We start from the raw sequence: 16,771 nt of genomic DNA, 5'->3' as shown, positions 1-16,771 counted from the left end.
ATTTTTTAATTAAGGCATGTACATTTTTTTTTAGACATAATGCTATTGCACACTTAACAGACTACAGTATAGTGTAAACATAACTTTTATGTGCGGTAGGAAACCAAAAAAAAAATTCATTTGACTCTCTTTATCGCGATATTTGTTTTGTTGCGGTGGTCTGGAACCAAACCTGCAATATCTCTGTACACTAATGCGTATGATGGCCCCACCTCTCCCCCGACCACCCCAGCCTTCCAGCAGATCCCCGGGGAGTGGAGGCCAGGCCCAAGGCTATAAGCCTGGTAGGTGCCCCAAAATTGAGATGGCCAGACAGGCTGGCAGGGCTGGGCTACCTGAGGCAAAAAGGTAAAAGTCTCTCTGAACTGGGTGATAAGGGTCAGCCCCAGGTCCTTTTCCTGGACGCCCAGCTAGGATCTGTGGCACCTTTGGAATGTGGGCGGGCAGCTGCCAGCCCCCTCCCTCCCCATCCGCCAGTATGCCCCCTCCTTCCCCAGCCACATAGCACTGCTCCAGGAGCCCTGCCTGAGGTCAAGCCCGTGAGGACCAAGGTCCTCTTTGCATCAGGGGCCTTGCTCACCTCCACCATCCTGAGCTTTCCAACATCTCCTTTTCTAGAGACCCAATGACCCTCCACTGCCCCACTCTGGACAGACACTGAGTGAGAGCCATTGGTGGGGAGCCAGCGTTCAATCTGTGTGGTAGGCCCAGGACCCCCTCTCCGCAGCCCCTGTCTGCTTGGCACGCCACCGTCTGCCCCAGCCCGTCCCCCCTCCTGGGGCAGGGACAGAAGGGGAGCAGGCAGGCACAGCAGCCCCTCACCAGAGACGCCTTGGTGTCAGGGCACAGGGCGGGGGCACAGGGGCCCATCTCCTCGTTCCTGTGCCTGACCAGGGCTCAGCATAGCTGCGTGTCCTCATACCACTTCCTCCTTGCCTGAGTCTGCCCTAGGGAGGAGAGCCCTACCAGTCTCCGCCTGTCTCTGTCTGTGTCGGTTCCACGCCTCTAACCCTCCAGCTGGAATACGCTCCTTCACTGACTGCCTTCCCCAGCTGGCAGGGCCCACCCATTAGGCCATCACTTCTTCAGGGACCAAGAGTGGCTGGTCATCTCTTGGGGCCACCAAAACAGAGCAGCAGTTTGCAAACCTGGGGACTGTTCTTCCCCAGCCACCTGCCCAGATTGTGGTCAATTGATCATGGGGATGCAGAACTGGTGGGAGACCCAACTTTAGGGCCCAACACTTCCCACAGCTTCCCCAGCCCGGGGAGGGGGGAGGGGGGTGAGCCAGTCCTGAGCTGGGGCTGGGAGGAGCAGAGACAAAAATAACCCCGTACAGGCTCCTGCTGAGGCCAGAAATAGAGTAGTGACAAGTGTCTTGTAACACCATGGGCTAACAGCAGGAGGGGAGGCTGAGCTGAAGAGGGCCCAGCCTCACACCAGGTCCTGGCCTGGCCAAGGGGCCCACACCATGTCCACTCTACATACCATACCACACTGCCCCTAGGCACACCAGCAACGTGGGGGCCCAAGGGACCATGGCTCAGGACAGGGAATTCGGAGAGATGCTAAACTTGGGTTTGGTCTTGGCCACAGCCACACTGCGCTTACGCAGGGGGCCACGGGCTGAGGCGAGGGTCAGGGCGTCCAGCAGGCTGCGGTCCTCGTCAAGCTGGCGGGCCGTGCAGAGTGGCGTGGGCACTTTGATGGTGTTGCCAAATTTGGAGTAGTCCACGGAGTAGCGGCCATCCTCCTCGGCCACAATGGGTACAAAGCGCTGGCCCCAGAGGATCTCGTCGGCCAAGTAGGAGGTGCGGGCCTGTGTGGTGATGCCTGTGGTTTCCACTACGCCTTCCAGAATGACAATGATCTCGAGGTCTTGATGGTGATGCAGGTCACTGGGCGCCAGGTCATAGAGTGGACTGTTGGCATCAATGACGTGGTAGATGATGAGAGGAGCCACCAGGAAGATACTGTTGCCACCCACACCGTTCTCCATGGGGATGTCCACCTGGTGGAGGGGCACCACCTCGCCCTCGGGGCTGGTGGTCTTGCGTACCACCTGCATGCGGATGGTGGCGCTGATGATCATGCTCTTGCGGAGGTCACCCACACGCAGCATGAAGCAGAGACGGCCATGGCGCACCGCAATGACAGCATGCTTGCTGAAGATGAGGGTCTCGGCCCGCCGATGGGCCTGGGCAGTCTTCATGAAGATGCAGCCCAGCATGATGGCATTGATCATGAGCCCCACGATGTTCTGCACGATGAGGATCAAGATGGCCAGCGGGCACTCCTCGGTCACCATGCGCCCGCCAAAACCAATGGTCACCTGGACCTCAATGGAGAAAAGGAAGGCAGATGAAAAAGAGTGGATGCTGGTGACACAGGGCACAGCGGTGCCCTCGCCAGGGGCCAGGTCACCGTGGGCGAAGGCAATGAGCCACCAGACCATGGCAAAGAGCAGCCAGCTACACAGGAAGGACATGGTAAAGATAAGCAGCGTGTGTGGCCACTTGAGGTCCACCAGCGTGGTGAATACGTCCTGCAGGAATCGGCCCTGCTCCCGGATGTTCTTGTGGGCTACGTTGCAATTGCCGTTCTTGGACACGAAGCGAGCCCGCCGCTCTCGGGCTCGGTACCGGGGCTCCGCGGGGTCCTCTGCTAGCCGTGTCAGCACGTACTCCTCAGGGATGATGCCTTTTCGGGACAGCATGGCTCCAGCAACCACCAGGGAGAAGCTTCCCCCATGGGGGGCGCCCCCCTGACCAAGGCTGGGCCTCACTGTGGGGTTTCCTCCCCGGGGAGCCCTTCCACTCTGGGACCGCCCTCAGTCTGTGCTGGCCTCACTTCTGAGATGCCTCCCCAACCAGACTCATCCTCACCCCCACCTGGGCTCTGCTTCTTTAAGCCTGCCTCACGAACCTCAGCCCACCTGCCCACTGCCTAGTGAGCCTCCTACCTGGCCTGTTCCCCGCCTTGCCGGCGATCTCAGCTCAACTCTCTTCCACCGCTGACTTTCCCTAGACCTCCCGCAGGGACTCCTTCTCCCCACCTAGTTTTCCTTCTCAACCCGCCTCCTCTACCTTGGAACTTAACACCTTGGGATCTTACCAACTCACCAGACCTCACGCAACCCCCACCGTTTCTCCCGCCTCACTCACTTCTGCTCCCGGGCCCCTTCCAAGCTCCAGCTTCATCTTCTGACGACCCCCAGTCTCGCCTCCAGGTATGCCCCCTCTTCTACCCCACCCCCCGTAGCGCCCCCGCGGCTGATCGGATCCCCCTCCAGCTCTTGTCCTTTCTGTCTCCTTGGAATCCTGCGCCCTCCAGAGTCACCACTCCGCCCGACTCTGCTCCAGATACCCTCGCCCCCAGCGCAAGGGGTCTCGCTCCCTGACCGTCGCGGCCTCTCGGCTCCCAGCCGGTCCACGCAAGCCGGCGCCGCGCCCCCGCCAGGCGCTCCGCTCTGTCCTGCCCCGCCCGCCCGCGCCGCGGCACCTGCTACTGCTCCTCAAGCCGCAGCCGTCTCTTCCCCGCCCCTGCTGCTGCCCGGGCGTCCCAGCGGGTCGTCCTCTCGTCCGTCCGTCCGTCCTTCTGTCCGTTGGTCCGCGGGACGGACCTGTGCTAGATGGGGGGCAGAAGATTGAGGGCGGGGGCGCTGGAGGAATGGAGTGGGGGCCCGGAGCCGCCAGGGGGAGCCCGACCTATTCCTGAGCTGGAGGCGGGGCGGGCACGGGCTCAAGCTCCGCCCCTCGTCAGTCACACCCGCCCCACGCGCCGCCTTCCTGTTCCAGATTCAGTATGGACTTGAGGGTCTGTCCAATCGGACGGACCAAAAGAGGTTCCTCCTGCCCAGGCGGGGACAGTGAGGGGAGCCACGACCCACCCTTTCAGTCTTAGGACTGCGGCCCCTGTTGCCTTGACTTTCCTCCTCCAATTTTCCGGTTCTCAGCGGGGCCAGCACGCACCTCTCGTGCAGCGTTGGGCTTTGCCGGTTCCCAGCGAGAGGAGGCTCTGAGGAGCTGCGTCACCAAACTGGTGACTGCAAGAGGTTAGGTGGCTTGAGGATTCCTCAGCTGACTGTTTCTTCTCTTCGGGGGCGCTCTTAATCTTTTCTGCACCGTAGATCCTTTGAGAATTTGATGAAAGCCACGGACTCCCTCCCCAGAAAACAATGGACCTTACTAGTAGGTGTAGGAACATTGTTTTACACCAGCCCAGAAGCCTGGGTGGTTGCATCCTCTTAATCATCCCACAATCACACCCCTGTATTTTAAAGGGAGTTTGAACTACGGACACTTGCTTTATACCTCCTTACACCTGCAGCCTGGTCTTTTTTACCTTAGATCATGGGAGGCACTTGGGTCTGAGGGACTGTATTAGGTAGGGTTGGCTTGACCAGGGAACTGGGGGACTCAAGCTCTTGACCTGAACATGAGTGATGCTTCTCCTACAGGCATCAGCTTAGGGTTGCCCTGTGGCTTGGGGACCCCCAGTTCTCAGCGGGGAGAGAAAGACTGCTAGGTTTCTGGTGTTGGGACAGTAATGGTCTCACCCCCTCTCTGGGGCTCAGATCTTTTTGTAGCCCTGACCCATGTGTGTTCATTTGTTGGAGTGGGGGCTTGAGGCAGGGCCCCAAATGGGAACAGTGGGGATATGGGCCACAGTGGGGCAGACTGTGATTTTCATATTGAGTTTTCCTTTCTGTCTCATACTCACCTGCAGGCAGAGTCAACAATGCTACTCAGGGTAAGTAAGCTTGGGCTATATTAACAGAGATGCAGTGCCTAGAGTGGGGAGGGGAGAACAGGATGATCAGAGAAGGGGAGCTCAAGGAGACAGGGTTACACAAGAAAGCTGTGAGGCAACTACATCTGTTCAGCCACCAGTAAAGGAGCCTTAGAGAGCCCTTTAGGGAGTTTGGGCACTATTGCAGAAATCCCAGGGGTCCAAGGAGGATGGACTAATAGTTTTATGTGGCCCAAAGTATAGAACCAGTACAGACACTGAGTGGAACAGAGGCAGGTTGTGATTTCACATAGGGAAGAGTCAGTTCTAATAACCAGAGATGACCCATATTTTTGGAGTATCCAAGTCCAAGTTGGCAGACCATCAGGGATACTATAGAGGGGTTTGGGCCAGAATGGCCTTGGGCATCCCTGCAAGACTTCAGTCGGGACCTTGCCCTGCCCCTGCTACCTCCCTTCAATCCCATGGGGTGTGGTGGGCGCAAGGTGGGGATGGGGTTAGGAATCTTCTCCCTTCCCAAGCTCTGCTCTTGGGAGGCCCCTCAGTGGAGAGGGCTGCCCCTGGAGGCATCTTAGAGCTGGAAAGGCAAGGCCCTGCCTCACAGCGTGGCCCTGAGGCCTCAGCTATTACCTGCTCCACCCTTTCTAGAAAGGTGAGCCCCTTACTCAAAGAGCTCAGCCTCCTGCCCTGCTCCATCCTTACTTCCTCATACTCATCTCCCCCAAATACTACATTTGTCAGGTTCCTTTCTCACTCAGAAACCTTCTCCACTTCTCTTTTGTTCATAAACTTATCCCAGACTCCTTGTCTTGGCATTTAAGGCCCTATGATCTTATGCCCCCACCCCCTGCTCCATGGGCCATTTTCTCTAACTCTGCCTGTCCAATTCCCACCCCTCTCATGCCCACCTCACATCTTGCCTCCCCCAGGCGGCCTGCCAGGCCTTACAGAGCTCGTACTTCCTCATCCCCTCTGGCTCTTGGAATATCCAACAGGTCTGTGTTGGGCCTCTCTCCAGTGACTGGTGGGTTTTCCTTACATTGTTCTCATCCTGTTGCAACCAAGAGAAACACAGGCCCAAGACACCTGGGTCTGCACCCCAGAGCTGGGATAGACAGTGCTGAAGTCAATGTGAAAATGATACAAACGTGATATGTAAATCAGCACCTGCCGTTTCTGGGCTAGGGGAGGTGTGCACTCCTGTTTCCTGATGCTGATAGAATCTGAAGATATCTGTTGTTTGGGTCTCCCCAGTGTCTGGGCCTCAGCATCTCCAGCCACCACCTGGCTGACTTGTGGTATATGCACTGTGCTTCCCTCTGAAGGACCACCCTTCTCGCATTCTGAATGCCTCTCCGTAGGGGACACAGATGGGGACATGTGATCCGGGCCTAGCCAGTCAGTGTAGCCCAGCCCTCTGACCACAGTGATTGGGTAGAGGTAGGGGTATGACCTAACCTGGTCCATTGAGATTTGCTCCCAAGACTTTTGCTGGGACTATTGGGAAGAATCATCTCTTTTTCAGAGAGCTAGTGTATAAGCTGGAGGGGCTAGTGGCCATTTGTCATCAGGGAGGGTAGGAAGACAGAACCCAGAAGTGGAAACACATCCAGCCATGCCTGAAGCAGTATACCTCCTGGGCTTCTCCGTCACATACGGCAATGAATTCCAGTTTTTGTGTAAGCCCCTTTGAGTTGGGTTCCTGTCATTTGTCATGGAAGTGGTACTAATCCAGGAAATAAAGTGAGAAGGAAGGGGACTACTTTGTCTAATGAGGTAATCACAAAAATGCGATAGCCCTTGTTATGGACTGAATTGTGTCCCCTTCCCCAAATCCATTTGTTAAAGCCCTAAATTCCCATGTTGAAGACCCCCAGTGTGACAGTATTTGGAGACAGGGCCTGTGAAGAGGTAATTAGGTCTTTAGGAGAAACCAAACCTATGCACCTTGATCTTGGACTTCCAGCCTCCAGATCTGTCAGAAAACATTTCTGTTTAAATCTCCTAGTCCACTATTTTGTTATAGCCGCCTGAGCAGACTAATACCAACCTCACTTCACAGATAAGGAAACACACTTCTGGCCAAACTCACACAGCCTCAGGTCTGCCCGATGCTCCACAGGCCACCCCAGTCCCTGCACACCAGACCCGAGAGGCCTCCGGTAGGAAACAACCAATCTCTTTATTTACAAGTGATTTACAGTTAGAAAGCCCGGGCGGGAGGTGGGGGCAGGCTGGGGCACGGGGTGGCCCTTGGGCTCCAGCTGGTCACTTGTCCGCACGGACAAAGGAGGCGAAGACACTGTCCTTCTGGCTGAGCAGCTTCTCTGGCTTGTCGAACTCAAGGATGGCGCCACGTTTCAGGACAATCACCAGGTCTGCACTCAGGATGGTGTGCACACGGTGCTGGGTGGGGCGGGGGAGGCGGGGTTTGATCAGGGTGGTGGGGGGGAGGGAGGGGCAGCTGAGGGTGTCTCTTCTGCAGTTTGGGGGAGGAGGCATGTGGATGGAATGTCCCATCTCTGTGGCCACTGCCCTTTCCTGGGGTGGCTGTGACCCCAAGCGCTCTGTCCGCTAATGACACCCTCTCCCCTTACCAAGTCTCGGCTCTGCCCTCACCTCTGGGCTTCAAGACTCACAGCCCAACCCCCGCTTCCTAGAGAGAAGGTATCCTAGCCTAGCTCCCGGGGGCCTTAGGACAGGGGTGGGCCTTGGAACCTGGAGAAAGAGAGAGGGATCTGAGGGAAGAGCAGGTGTAAGTCCGCCCACACCCCATGTCCTGCGGTCCAGGTTCCCTGCAAGCCCTCCAGACTCTGCATCATTGCTCCAGGGGCCTCTCCTGTTTACCAGGCCCGGGTAAGTCTGCTGGCTGCCCTCTCTCTGGGTGTTGCCCCGCACCCCAGCAAGGGGCCCCTTACCGCGATGGTGACCACGGTGCGGTCTGCGAAGGCTGTCATCACCACCTTCTGGAGGATGTTTTCCTGCCGGGTGGGAGCAGCAGTGGTTGGCTCTTCTGCCTAGTGGATGGGGTCTGGCCTGGCTTTGGGGATGTGGGGCTCAGGTCTGCGGTCCAGCTCCCAAGTGACCCCAATCCTAGCCCACCCCTCCCTCCGTCTGTCTGGTCCTTGCCCCCATAGGACCAACCAAGTTCTAGCATTCAGGGGCGGGGCTCAGCGTGTTGGGGGCTCAGCTCTATGCACGTGTGTGTGCTGTGAGTGGGTCTGGCTGGGCTGTGTGGCGGGTGATGAGTGTGAAGTCCCTCTGGGTCTGTGTGCAGCTTGTGTGTTTGTGAGCTACAAACATGCCCTGAAACTAGCTCGAGTCAGGGTCCCTCCAGTCCTTTGCCTTTTCTGCCACAAATGGCCCTTGATGTTAAAGACAACTCGAGCTTCGGGACCACTTTGTGCAAATTTCACCCCAAGACCCCATGACAACCCTCTCCAAGACCCCACCCCACGGCTGCGCTCCGGACCGACCGTGGCCATGTCGATGGAGGCCGTGGCTTCGTCCATGATGAAGATGCTGGTCTTCCTCACAAAGGCCCGAGCCAGACAGAACAGTTGCCTCTGGCCCTGACTGAAATTCTCCCCGCCTTCCGTGATGATGGCATCTGAAAACAGGCCCGGGGAGGAGGAGCAGGGCTGAGGTAGTCTGGCTTTGGGAGTTTAGTAGATAGCAGGGCTTAGGGGGTGTTAGGAAATGTATGTACAGGGCCGAATATGCAGGCGTGGGTCATGAGGCCGGGGGTGTGCAGGGCTGCTGCACCTCGCCCCACGACGCAGGTGCCACCTGCGTGAATTACAGAGAGGAGCACCCTCTGCAGGGGTGCGCTGCCCTGGCCCCCGGAGGCCCCGGGAGGCCCCGGGAGGGGGGCGTGTGCACTGAGCACGTAGGTGCTTGAGGTGTGTGTGGGCACTGGTGGGGCGAGTCTCTGAAGCTAAGGCTTGGCCGGCCCCCACTGCCCCAGAGGCTGTAGCAAACACACCAAGGCTCTGCAGCCCTCTGGGCTGGGGGGCAGAGTCTTCCCTGCACCCCGGAGGCCTGACCCGTCTGTCCTCTCCTTCCTCGGGGCAGAGCTGGGCGGGTCACTGGCCGGGGTGGGCAGGGCCGAATGCACTGTGGTGGGATGATGGATGGACTCCCACAGCGACTCCCGCTGTCCCCCCTCCCCCTGGGTCCCTGGGGGCGGGGCTGGAGCTGGCCTGAATTGACCAGTCGCGTGGCCTGGGACAACTCACGTGACCTCTCTGAGCTCCCGTAAGGTAAAAGGGGACCCGGAATGGTCTCTGGGGTCCTGCCAGACCCTAGGCTAAAGCCAGGGCAGACCCCAGAGCCGGGTGTGCCCTTCCAGACGGCCTCTGGCCCGGCCCGCGGCTCCCGCGGGAGTTACCCAGGCCGCCCGGCAGCGCCTTCACCACCAGCTTCAGCTGGGCGATCTCCAGCGCCTCCCACAGCGTGCTGTCCGAGCACTTCTTCTCCGGGTCCAGGTTAAATCTGGAGGGTGCCACAGAAAGTCGTCTCAGGGAGGGAAGCCGGGTGCTGGCTCGTCCCCGGGGACTGGCCGAGGGCGAGGCTGGGGAACGGAGCAGTGAGAGAGAACTGGTTGCCGCGGGGGCCTGGCTGGCCGAGGGGGCAGCCAGCTGGTGAGCGGGTGGGGGGAAGCTGCCCCCCGGCAGAGCTGCTGGGGCTACCTCACAGGGCCCCCCGGGGGAGAGAAAGGCGCGAGGCTGGAAGTGTGAGGCTCCAGGCCGGCCCACAGTGCCCAGAGCCTGAGCAGGGCTGCCTGCCCCGGGAGGGGTACCCAGCAGAGCACTCCGGGCCTCGCCCACCCCTCCCCTCCTCATGCCCCAGCTGCAAGGCGCCGGGCCTGGGACGGGGAGGGGGGCCCTGCGGGAGCGGTGGGGCTCACCGGATGGTGCCGCTGAAGAGGACGGGGTCCTGCAGGATGATGGAGAGGCGTGAGCGCAGGGTATGCAGGGGCAGTTTGGCGATGTCAATGCCGTCGATGATGATGTGCCCTGTGCGGAGACAGGGGCACGGGTGGGGCACCAGGGAGCGGGGGAGCTGGTGGTGCCGGGGACAGGTTCAGCCTGGGAACGTGGGTCCCATCGAGGATGCAGGGGGAGGCAGTGATGGCTGGGCCTCCTATGACATCTGACCATACACCGGGACTGAGGTCCCATCTGGTGGCTGTGGGTACACGGGGGGCGCCTGTCACACCACTCACCTTCGAACATGTCCACCATGCGGAAGAAGGCGAGCGAGAAGGAGGACTTCCCACTGCCTGTACGGCCACAGATCCCAATCTGGAGAGAGGAGCAGGTACTGAGTACCTGGGGAAGCTTCTGGTGCTAGCTCTGGGCTATGCGGGCACTGGAGGGCACAGCATCTCTTGTTCTGCCTTTCTGACCAGCTTCTATTTGGCCAGGGCTGGGCCCCGGCTTTGGGCTTGCTTCCTGGGTTCAGGGGGGCCTCCCACAGGGACCCGCAAGCAAGTACGGGGCGTAGATGTGCATCTCCTGGGCCTGGGTGTAGGTCTTGCCGTGCCTGGTATGTGGCTGCAGGGGAGTTGGGGCCCTGGTGCGCCGTGTATGTGCGTGGGTGTGGGAGGAGGGCCGGGGGGCGGCTCCGTGCGGTCTGCAGCGACGTATCTGTGTGCCCCACCTTACACTGGGGTCACCTCTGACCCCATTCCTTCCCGGCCCATGGGTACCAACAGAAAGGACAATAAGGGACCAGTACAAAGACAGAGATGGTGACACAGAAGGACGGGAGAGGTAGGGACAGATGGGAGGGCCAGAGGCAGGGACAGAGGTACATCTGAAGGTCAGAGAGAATGAGACGGACAGCCAGAGACAGAGAGACAGAGCCTAAGAGACAGAAGGGGGGCAGTGTCAGAGCAGAGGGGGCGCGAGGAGGGAATCCATCAGACAGTTGGGTCAGAGTGCCAGACAAGTGCGGCCTCACTCTCTGTCCCGAGGACCTGCTCTGAAGCTCAGGGGGCCCCTGACAAAGCCCTCTCAGCCGGGGGAGTCTGGGGTGTCCCATCTCCTTGGTGGGTGAGTGAGGGCAGCAGAAGGAGCAGGGGAGTGGGAGTGGGGGAGAGGTGGGCTGAGCCTCGTCAGTGTGAGGAGCCCAGGGCCAGCACCTGGGGGGGTCTGACTAGTTGGGAGCCCTGGAAGGCCCCGGGGGGCCGTGAGCTGACTCTGCCACGGGCCAGCCCTCTGCCCTGCCGCCCACTGACCTTCTGTCCTGGGGAGATGAGAGCGTTGACATGCTTCAGCACTGGCTTCAGAGAGCTGTCATAACGCACACTTAGGTTCTGGATCTGGATCTTCCCTTGGTCTGGCCAGTTCTTCGGGATGAGTGAGGGTGCTGGGGGCCAGACCGGGGCTCAGCCAGCAGATACAGGCGCCGCTGGAATCCAGGAGGGCCCCCCTCCCCCGACGTGCCCCTCGGCCGGGCCTCTCACCCAGCAGCCCCTCGTAGCTCTCCGCTTCGGTTTTCAGGAGCCCATGGATGCGCTTCACAGCCCCCAGCTGGATCTCCATGTCCGCCAGGTTCCTCACCATCCAGTTGAGGTAGTTGGAGACCTGCGGGGAGTCAGTGAGCACTTGGTCCAACCCCGGCCACCAGGAGGGCTCTTCTTACAGCTGAGGGGCCAGGGGCCCTCCGTGTCTTCTGCTGCTATTCAGGGGGGTCCTCCCTGGAGGCATGGGAGGGTTGCAATGAACGTGCATCCTTACCCACCACCTGTCTGGGGCCCCGGCCCTGGGTTAGCCCCCCTACCACATGGTCCCTCCCGCATCAGACTCACGGTAGCTTGGGGTAGGGCCTGGAGGGTGTCTCCGAGATTCCCCGAGGGCTGGTATCTGAGCCCTCCCCTGCCCCAGTCTGCTGTCACTCACCATTAGGGCATAGGTAAGGCCCAGGCCCACCAGGCCAGCAGAGAGCTCCCTGTGCAGGGAGTTGGAGATGGAGGTCACGGCCGCGATGAGGACCACACAGGCACCGATGTACTCCTGTGGAGGGAGGTGAGCCCGTGTGGGCCCTCCGGGGTCGAAACCACAGGGCCCCCCCAACCCACCTCACTCCCTCCAGCTCAGCAGACACTCTACCCCAGCCCAGCCAACACACCTACACATCATCAGACACGCAGGAGGCCTTGAAGGCCGGAGCCCCGGGAGACAACATGTGCACCCAGCTTCTGCCCCAACCCCAGCCGTCTGCGCAGGCCTGAACGCGCCTCACCAGCTGGCCCACGCGGGTCATGTGGCCCACTTCAGACACACACTCGTCACAGTGAAACACACAGCTCTTCCGGCTACTGGTGCGCACCTCAGGTGCACAAACCCCCGGGCAGGGATGGGGAAGAGCAGGCTCGGGTCAGACCCAGGGAGGGCCTCCAGGGCTGGGGGGAGAGGAGGGCTCAGCTCCTGCCCTGTGTGCACACACGGGCTGCTATTCCATCCTCTCTTCCCACCCTCTGGCCCATGTTTGGCCCTTGCTCTGGCTCCACACCCCTATCAGAAGCCCCTGTCTCAGGGCCCGGGGTGGGGCGTGGGTGGCACTTGCCATGCGGACTTCTAGCCATCTGTTGGCAGCCGTGAGGAAGAGGGAGGCAATGTTGTTGGAGTCTGTGTATTCGAGGAGCTTCTGCTGGAACCTAGCCTCATACCTGGAGGGCGGATGGGGAGGGTCTGAGGGTCCACATGACCCCCAGGCCTCTCCTTACCTACAGAGAAGCAGCCAGTAAACATGCTGTGTCTGACGTTATGTATGCCATTCCTCTCCAGACGGCCCTCCCAGCTCCCTGCTACTTTATTCAAACTTGTCAAGACTCCCACCTCCTTCAAACTCCTGCTTTCACCCCAAGACCCATTCTTCTCTTCAGGGTCTAGCTATTACAGTAAAGCGCACTTCTGCCCACCTAGATGCTCAGGCCAGAAACCAAGAAATCATCTGGATTCACAGCCAATCCCTCTACAAGACCTCTTATTTCTACCTCCAAAATAGTCCTTGCTTCTGCCTGCCTCTCGCCTGGGCTACTGCGTCAGCTTCCCCATAGGTCTACCTGCTGTCTTCCCACAGCAGCCGGCATAATCTTTGTAAATCATAAATTACATCCCATCTCTCTCCTGTTTGGAATGTCAATGGTTTTGAGGCTAAAGAACCACCTCCTTGCCAGGAGCCTGAGTGAGCTGGCTCCTGCCAACCTAGCCTCCTTCCATGCCACAAATTCCCTTGCTCACTGCCTTGCAGCCACAGAAATTACAATAAAGTCATTTGTTACTTGCCCCTTTTCAGTTTTGTGACAATACCAAGGTCTTTCCCACCCCAGGGCCTTTGTACATGCTGTCCCCTCTGCCTGGAACGCTTTTTCTTCCGCTCTTCACAAGGCTGACTCCTCTCAGCCTTCAGGCTCTACCTCAAATGACACCTCCTCAGGGTGGCCTTTCCTGGCCTATGGTTCCCCATCTCTGCAGCCTGTTTGTTTTATAACCTTTGTTCTTATGTTCATTTCTCTAGCTGCTTATCTCCCTCACGAGACTGTAAACTCTATGAGAATGGAGCCCATGGCTGTTTTGTTCACCAGGGCATCCCTAGCCCCTGGCACTGTCAATAAATACTTGCTGAATGAACAAATGGAACCTTCCCTGACCCTGGAGGCTTCTTTCCTTCGCTTGTGCCCTCATCATGTTCTCCTTGCGTTACTTCGAATGGACCTGCTTTTTCTCCTGGGCTGGGGCTCCTGGCATCACTCTCCCTGGGCATCCCCTCACACCAGGCTGGCTTGGCCAGGCCCAGAGGAGGGGGCGGAGCACTTGTTTCACGACGAGCGAAGGAACAAATGGAAGCCGAAGCCGTCTTAGCATTGGTCTCAGGGAAACAACGGGACTCAGAGGGCTCAAGATGAGTCTTACCGCGCCTTTGCTTTTGACTCTTGGAAGGTGTTTGTTCTGCTTTGATTATTTCTGGGCGGAGGGGCTGTGCCTGACCCATGTGTCTGAGGAGAGCAGAGTGAGTCTCGGAGGTGTGAGAGAGAGTACGATCGCACAGCATGGTGGCTGAGGCGAGTGTGTAGCCCCAGGTCTGAAGGGCGTGACTGTGTGTGACGGGCGAGCCTGAGGGCTGGGTGTGCATGAGGGTGTGTGTGGGAGGTGTGGCTTCTGGGATGGGTGTGTGACAGTGTGAGGACTGTGAAGAGTGCCAGGGTGGGGCCATGCAGACCCACACTGGATTCTGAGCCTTCTTCCTTCACTGGCTGTGTGTCAGGCCCAAGACTCAGTTTCCTCATTAGTAAAATGGGGACACTAATCGTTCCCACCTGGGCTGAAACAGCCTCTGAGCCCAACACTGAGTCTGGGGCTGGGGTACTCTTTTCTGGGAAACTTTTCTGGGCAAAGGCAGGGCCTCCTAGAGAAACCAGCAGGTCCCCCAGGCCTGGGTTCCATGCCTAGCACGGGCTCCGACCTTGTGTGTGACCTCAGGTTGGCGATTCAGCCTTATCTGTTGAACGTGGCTGCTCGAATCCACGTCCTGGGGCTCTCGTGAGCACTGAATGAGTAATACACACACACACAGCACTGAGTACGGGGCCTGGCGGGTGTTAGGCGCACATTCAGTAAATGCTAGTCAGCTCCCAACAGGGCAGGCTGCTAGGCAAGGGCCAATGAATTAACCACATCCGGGGAGGACTAGAAAGTCCTTCATCCACATGTCGCGGTCCCCCCTGTGTCAGTGTAGGGCGTGGGAGGCCTCGCTGGGCAGCGGCTCCTCTGACTGACCCCAGGCTGGGTGTGAGGCTGTTTGCAGGATGCAACATCCACTCAGATCCTACTGAGCAGGTCCAGCCCCCCGGCAGAAAGTCACAATCTCTCTGCCCCAGGCCCAGCCCGAAGGCTGCCAGGACCGCATGTGTAAGAGGAACAGTACTAAGACTGAGTAGGGGCCAGGCCCGGCAGTGTGGAGGGCCCTTGAAGTCAAAGGACCTGGGGAAGTGCAGGCTTGAGACAGGAAGGGGGCTCGGAGGAGACCTTAGCATCACACCAGGTTCCAAGGGGCTTCTGTGCGGAAGACAGCGCAGGGCTGTCCAGGGAGCGGAGCCAAGGCCAGGGCAGAGCTCAGCGTTGCTTTGCTTTCCTCAGACTAGACCCCTAAGAGGACGTTTCACTGGTGCAGATGGCCCAGGGAGTGAATGGGGCCTGGGCACCTCTCCTAGAGCTTTGGGGCTTGGAGGGAGGAGACGCAAGCCTCCCTGAATCCTCTTGGCTGGTCCTTGCGCCCTGGGGTTACTCCTGGACATGGGACTTGGTGTCGCGTGGTTACTGTCACACCCCGCACAGCTGTGCCATCCTAAAAATAACCTGGAATCACTCTCTGGGTAAGGCTTAGAGACCAGAGTCCAACTATCTGAGGCAGGGGTCTCTGGCCTGTTTGGCTGGAGGAGAAATGTTCTAATACATCAGACAGAGACTGGGGCAGGGAGCAATGGCCCCTCTACTCCCCAGGCAGCCTGAGATGCTCCCGTCTGGCCCAACATCATGATTGAGGGTGGAAAGCAGGGACACTGAAGTTTTGCGGGGAAATCCTCCAGCTTGGTGAACTTTTATTTACCCTTTGATGCTGGTTCCGACAACACGTCCTCTGTGAAGTCTTCGGTGACTGCCTCCCTTCTGTGTCCCCACAGGCTGCATTCCCCTTTCTTTCAGAGTACCTGTCACATGGTTTTGCGCTGGCCTGCTCAAAGCCTGGACTGTAAATGCCTCCAGGATCGGGGCTCATCTGACTCATCTCTGTCTTTTTAGTGCCTGGCTTGGGTTTTAGCTCAGTACATGTTTACTGAACGAATGGGCAGGTTCAAGTCTAGGTTTCAGACGGCCTTACCCAGAGGGGTTATATAATGTCTCTGAGCCTCAATTTCTTTATTTGGGAAATGGGAATAATCATGCTAACTGCCTTGGATTGCAGTGCAGAATGAATGAGATGACATGTCAATTACTTAGCATAGTGTTCGAGTCACTGGAGATTCTCCATAAAAGATGGCCTCGGGGTTGGCCCACATGCTGGAAAAGCCTTTCTAGCATTGATATGTGAGCATATACTTCCCAGCTTTGTTTCCTTTCATGTCCCGCCTTAGTTCACAGAGGCTCTGGACTTGGCTGCGGGCTGAGATTTTCCTCTCTGGTTCATACAGTGGAGCCCACCGGACCTGACCCCTCTGGGGGACATCATCAAGGCTTCGGGGCCTGAGGAGTGGTTGGGAGACAGGTGTCCTGGGCCTTCCTAAGCCAAGCCCTGACAACCGAACCACATGACCTGTGGCCCTGGCCCCACTCCCACCCACCCGCACCTTGGGGTAAATCTGGTACCTGAAGGCCCGGATGGTGGTGAGACCTTCCACAGTTTCAGCAAAGTGGGAGAGCAGGGGGAGCTGGGTGGTGTCATCCAGCTGCTGCAGGTCCCTGTGCAGGGGAGCAGAGTAGAATGGTCAAGAGGGCAGGCGCAGGGCTCGGCTCGGGTCTGAATCCTAGCTCCCCCCACAACCACCGCGCGCAAATGGCTTCACCTGTCCAGGTCTCAGTGTCTCCCCTGTAGAGAGGGAAGCCAGTGGTACCACCCCGCAAAATGCATGAACAGCCCGCCGGGGCAGGCCCTGTAACCCCGGGCACCGTCTACCTCACGAGTGTGGTAAGGCGGGGCACGTACGGTCGTTCTCTCCCACGGGGAACAACCCGAACCTTGCGACAGCTAGCGAAAGGAGCAGAAAGACCTCACGCAAAGCTTCCAGTCCCCTCCCCGGTAACCACAATAGGTTCAGGCACATCAAGGGCCAGTATCTACAGAGCTCCTTGAGGGGGACAGGCCAGAGGTTTCCATGGCAACAGGATTGCCCCTGCCCCCCACAGCGGCACCCTGACAAGCACATCGGTGCCAGGGAGGTCAGGCTGGGCTGCGGGAGGCAGCGTTCCCGGACAGACTGTCCCCGGGGCAGAGAGGATGCCAGGGGAACAGGGTG

General features: G+C 58.8%; 2 protein-coding genes across 6 annotated transcripts in view; both read right to left on the bottom strand.

Moving 5' to 3' along the window:
* Positions 1–55: 55 nt before the first annotated feature.
* On the bottom strand, positions 56–3,666 carry KCNJ11 (potassium inwardly rectifying channel subfamily J member 11). Its single transcript, XM_034995276.1, has one exon. The coding sequence runs from the start codon at positions 2,714–2,716 to the stop codon at positions 1,544–1,546; it is 1,173 nt and encodes a 390-aa protein (XP_034851167.1). The 5' UTR covers positions 2,717–3,666; the 3' UTR covers positions 56–1,543.
* A 3,304-nt stretch (positions 3,667–6,970) lies between these two features.
* ABCC8 (ATP binding cassette subfamily C member 8) overlaps positions 6,971–16,771 on the bottom strand; it is a 75,283-nt gene continuing 65,482 nt past the window's right edge. For all 5 annotated transcript variants that reach the window (XM_034995072.1, XM_034995075.1, XM_034995077.1 and 2 more), the window contains exons 29-39: positions 16,125–16,217; positions 12,328–12,430; positions 11,661–11,774; positions 11,225–11,345; positions 10,997–11,127; positions 9,980–10,058; positions 9,662–9,770; positions 9,143–9,246; positions 8,229–8,362; positions 7,671–7,733; positions 6,971–7,158 (exon numbers count right to left, since the gene is read on the bottom strand). In XM_034995072.1, the coding sequence (XP_034850963.1) occupies positions 7,021–7,158; positions 7,671–7,733; positions 8,229–8,362; positions 9,143–9,246; positions 9,662–9,770; positions 9,980–10,058; positions 10,997–11,127; positions 11,225–11,345; positions 11,661–11,774; positions 12,328–12,430; positions 16,125–16,217 (1,189 nt within the window). In that variant the 3' untranslated portion in view covers positions 6,971–7,020. The remainder of the gene's footprint in view (positions 7,159–7,670; positions 7,734–8,228; positions 8,363–9,142; positions 9,247–9,661; positions 9,771–9,979; positions 10,059–10,996; positions 11,128–11,224; positions 11,346–11,660; positions 11,775–12,327; positions 12,431–16,124; positions 16,218–16,771) is intronic.

Source organism: Mirounga leonina, unplaced genomic scaffold, assembly GCF_011800145.1.
Source record: "Mirounga leonina isolate KUSES-001 unplaced genomic scaffold, KU_Mleo_1.0 Mir_92, whole genome shotgun sequence".
Taxonomy (NCBI): Eukaryota; Metazoa; Chordata; class Mammalia; order Carnivora; family Phocidae; genus Mirounga; species Mirounga leonina.
This window is presented reverse-complemented; position numbering and strand designations above follow the sequence as displayed.